At 34.1% G+C, this 5,000-nt stretch overlaps 1 protein-coding gene across 2 annotated transcripts in view; it reads left to right on the forward strand.

The window, feature by feature from the left end:
* The window catches only part of LOC144965758 (integrin alpha-8-like), a 129,314-nt gene that overhangs the window by 128 nt on the left and 124,186 nt on the right, over nt 1–5,000 (forward strand). For both annotated transcript variants that reach the window (XM_078901422.1, XM_078901421.1), the window contains exon 2: nt 3,726–4,429. In XM_078901422.1, coding sequence (XP_078757548.1) covers nt 3,858–4,429 — 572 coding nt within the window. In that variant the 5' untranslated portion in view covers nt 3,726–3,857. The remainder of the gene's footprint in view (nt 1–3,725; nt 4,430–5,000) is intronic.

The following is a 5,000-nucleotide window of genomic DNA, read 5'->3' on the forward strand; positions in this document are numbered from 1 at the left end:
GGGGAGGAGGGGGGGGGGGGGTGTGGAGGGATACTTGGTGAAGTTTCTAGTTATTTATTTCTATTCAAAGTTAAGATCGTCGTGCACGGTAGCAATGGTTTCAAAGAGTGCAGAGTGAGGAGTGTAAATATGATAATATAACGTAGGTGTTGGGAGGCAGTTATGATTTCGAGTTCTTATCTGATTTTTTCTTTATACCGTGAGTGTTATAATGGAAGTAGAAGGAGGCGTTGTGTTTGGTAGGGGAATATACAGAGGGTTTACTGTAATATCTTGTGTACACTACACTTACTATAGATGAAGTTCTCTGGCAAAGCCAGTTCTTTCATTCTTCCACTGTGCTGTGTGGTAATACGTGAGTAGTGAGTACCAGAACGGCTTCGTGTGAGGAGGTGAAGATTCAAGTGTGTTTTAAGTTATAAGTTTTGGCGATTGTTTCTTACTTTATGTGCATAATATAGTTAAAGTATTCATCGCTGTTTGAATCAGTAGACTTGTATTTCGATTTTTAAAAATATAATGTTTGTGTGTGAATAATTCATTACCTGGATATATTGTATATAGTTTACCCACTTCGTTTTTATGATGTTATATAAATAGAATTCTTTTAAAATAGTAACTATTACGTATTAGTATTTCACTAGCAGCATGATTCGAGGCTGTCGTTAATTTGTTTTTAAATTGTGAAATCTCTGAATTTGATTTGAAAATCATGACTGTACTTACTGGAATGTCATTATTATAGCTTGGACGAATCGTATAAATTAATGCTTATTTTCTTTGTTTTGAACACTGACTGATACTGTTTGCCGAGGATTGCTTACACTTATAGATTTGTCGTAATAAACATAATAATTTTTTTTAATTGGTCAGCTACGTACCCAGTTATTTGCCGTAGGCTGCTCTGGGGATAAGAAAAAAAAAACACGTATTAATAAATTTCCCCAGGAAATTCGTCCGTCAAATATTGACTGATTTAAGTAACCCCCATCTTGGCAACAACAAAAAAATAAAATAAAATAAATAAATAAATAAATAAATTGATTAATTAATTAAGAAATAATAAATTCAAACCTGGGATCTCACGATGTCTTGGATGATTCGTTTTCAATATTTAATATCTCTGCCTTTTTTTCTTACTTTCTAACATTCTAGTTAATGCCTCGCACCCAACATGTAGTTAATTAATTGCTAGTATGAGAACTCCAAATTGTTATGTTTTGTAAAGCGCTTTGAGGACGTTTAGTGGATATTGCGCTATATTAAAAAAAAGCTAAAGTTATGGGCTCATTGTTGTCATGGAGATATTGTCAAACCGAAGTAAAATATCATGTTCATCAAAACAATGTTAAAACAAGCCCGAAATGGCGTTAGGATATCAGACCTGCAGTACATATGCATATCTAGCTCTCACTAATTATAACCGGATTTGTGACATTCGAAGCCTGTTAAGTCACACCCAGAAAGCAAATGAGATGTTAAACAATTTAACTGCAGTACTCTGGAAAATTTGGCCAGAAAACTCGTCCTTCAAATATCAATCGATTAAAACGACCCACATCTTGGCAAAACCTCTCAAACCTGGGAACGCGAAGTCCCAGGTTTGAGAGTTTTTTGCAAAGATGTGGGTCATTTAAATCGATCGATATATGAAGGACGAGTTTTCTGGCCAAATTTTTGTAATGCGAATTTTTCGAGACTACGGCAGTTAACTGGTTAAACACTCTCACTTTCAGGCAATATTTTGGCCACGACAGAATCGCCAGAGAAAATTGTAAGTTTCAAAACACTCAGGGTATTGTTCAACGAAGCATAAGACTAAAAGTAAGGGAATAAAAGTGTGATGTCGAAAACTGGTTCAAATCTCATTGGAAGTGTAAAACTGAAGGACTGAATACATACTTTGTGTAAATGATCTTCTGATTTCAGAGTGTTGACATCTTATTTTCTAGTCTAAATATATGCTGGTCTTCAATAAAGAGCATCATCCATCCTCACTCATTTACGTCCCGTAATCCTTAGAATCTGCTTATACCTTCTGCTACTAAATAGTTATGCCACCTTTTGATTCAATATTGTGTAACCTTCTCATTATTTATCTTCCGAAGGACCGTTTACATACACACGTCCAAGGATTTTGGACCCGGAAAGGAAAAAGGTGTGACGTCACTACTTTTCTTCCCTATTAGACAAGTATTCTCACGTTTAAGTTACTAAATAAATGACTTTTTAAAAAATGCAATATTCTCTGAAATATGGAAAATCGACTTAGCAGATTTTGAAATCTTTTCCCCGATTCTAGGTTGGTCTTTCTACAACTTCCCTTGTAACAATCCACGATTTTCTTCTGAGAAACAGGAGATTAAGCATTCTCTACTCTACCCACACAGATATTATTTATAGATACTATATGTAAAACAAGGATGCTGTTGAGCACGACATGCAATTGATTGACATGGGATTATATTATACACACTTTAAATATCGCTGATTGCCCTCTTGAACAAAGGAAAGAGAAAAAAAAACGAGTTACCGAGAACCTCTTAAGTTTTCTTCTTTCAGATAGTAGGTATATAAATAGTTAAATTTTGGCAACCAGACTCTCTTTTAACCCTCTGCTTACCAAGAACAGGTAAAATAGCCACATTTGTTACGATGATTTTTCCAAAAAAAGATTATAGCTATCTTACTCATAAAAATATTTAAGGTGAACCTCTAACTTCACACTATGTTATAACGATGAATTTTTCTGAACACTGAACAAAATTACAAACAGTTTGTTTTTGTTGCTCTTGAGATTTAACAAAACAATCTATAGATATTTCTAGTGATTGTTCTGAAATTGTTGCTGGTAAGGAGAGGGTTAATTTACTTAATCACGATTTCCGATTTGGATCAAAGGCATCATGCTTTTTTTTCTTTTTTTAAAACTCGTGTAATGTAGTTTAGTCGAGATATATTTCCTATTGACTTCTCCCATCTTTATGCTACGCTTTTGATCTCCGGATATCCTATATCTTCTCATAAATACACGTTGGTTTCCCAAATTAGGCTATAATATATTGTATTTTGTCACTTATCACAAGTACACAATCTTACATCTTCCAAAATGAAAAAAGACGTTAAAAGGTTAGTCTTATATTTTGAATTTCTGCAGTTGTCGAGGTTACCTTTTTGCTTCTTTCATGACACTGACTGCGCTCTTTGAGTTGAGCATACATTGAATGAGGTAATGAGAACTTGAAAATCACAACAGATGAAATAAGTTATAGATGATTTCGATCCAAATATATTTTACCACTGGCAACCCGGTTTTTTAAAATTACATACACAAACCCATTCTAACCACTAAGACCTTTATTATACCTAAGTTTTATATAAAATAGGCCTATAGCTACACTTAAGAATCCTATTTTAAGAATCCGATCCATCTAGACATAATAATCTCTCATTAACAAGGGGATCTTTAAAGCGTAGGAGCTTTATTTAAACCAAAGTGCTCAGTATTATGTTCGTCTTTATCCTCCCAAAAAAAAAACCCAAACAAAAAAAACAAAACATCTAGGTGTTATATTAGCTATATTTCCTACTAGTTTTAATCGTTTACAATATAGACGATATATTGCAGTCATTAACAATAGTTTTTAGTTTTATGTTTTATTATTGAAATGACCTTTCCAATGTGTGTGTTCTAATTTTCCCATGTTTTGGATTATTTTAATAAGTTTTGGTGAAGATATTGAAAGACTATAGGGGATCAGGGTTACTTATAAAATACGCTCGATCCTTAAAAAAGTGCCTTGTTTAGAATTTAGATTCATGTTTAGAGATATTTAACGCACGCAAATTTCAAAATCATGAAAGACAGATCGCATCTTATTCAGAGAAGGATGTTAGAAGAAGCTGCAACACCTGCCAAAGACTCCGGAAGTCATAAACGTATGGACAGTGACGTCATTATGACGTCATGTACGTCAGACTTCCCGTGCAGCTCTTGCTCCGTCTCTACGTATACTGGTTGTGAAGGAGCTGTCATCACAGCCCAAACAAACCATAGATGCCCACATTATCAAAATATATTAGGATTTTCGTCTGTCGATACGGATAAAAAATGTTTTGAAAATTCGGAATGTGGACAGTTTCTATCGTCATCATCCCAACCTGGATTATATTCACATAATACAACAACTCGTTTAAAATCAAGAATCTCCCCGTTTTCTATATTCACCAACCCTTCTTTAATGTCATCATCACAACAAATCATCAAGCCTTCTTTGATAACGATACTACTATGTCTACTAATGACGTTTCTTGCCTGCCCTTCGTCAGCGTTTAATGTGGACTTGAAAACGGCTGTAATCCATGAGGGGAAAAATGGAAGCATGTTTGGATTTTCGGTGGCTCAGCATGTGGACCAGTCCACCCACTGGTGAGTATCAAACTGGATTTGTGTTTGTTTTGTTTTGTTTTATATTTTATTTTCTTTCTTACCTCTTCTTTTCTTTTTTATTTTTCTTTTTTTTTTTTTTAATTTTTGACCAATCGTTTCGCCTCGCGCTTTAGATGATATCATAATCATTACCTCCTTTTTATACTCCGTCTACGATATTGGTGATGTATGCTCAGTTAGTAAGAAAAAAAATCAGAACTTCCGATTAAATGGCAAACAATGTCATCGTCTGCAAAGAACTCAAAACCTCGAACTTCTCAGTTCAAACACAAGTGATTTTATTATTGGTTGGAAAATAAAAGTGAAATATACTTAAGAAAAAAAAGGCGCTTAAAGGATCCGTGTTGCAAAGATCCGGTAAATGACTTTAATACAAAAACAAAAATAAACAAGAGAAGCTTGGAGAGGGCATAGATATTAAAGGAAAATCATGGAGAAAATGGTACTAGACATTAAATTTACCTTTGTAAGTGACCAATTTACCCTCGGAAAGATTGGATAACGTTTATAAGTCCTTGCACTATGTGATTTAGTGCCATATTTTCATATT

The sequence above is a fragment of the Berghia stephanieae genome, chromosome 2, assembly GCF_034508935.2.
Source record: "Berghia stephanieae isolate SIO BIC M18660-M18661 chromosome 2, UCSD_Bste_1.3, whole genome shotgun sequence".
NCBI classification, from domain to species: domain Eukaryota; kingdom Metazoa; phylum Mollusca; class Gastropoda; order Nudibranchia; family Aeolidiidae; genus Berghia; species Berghia stephanieae.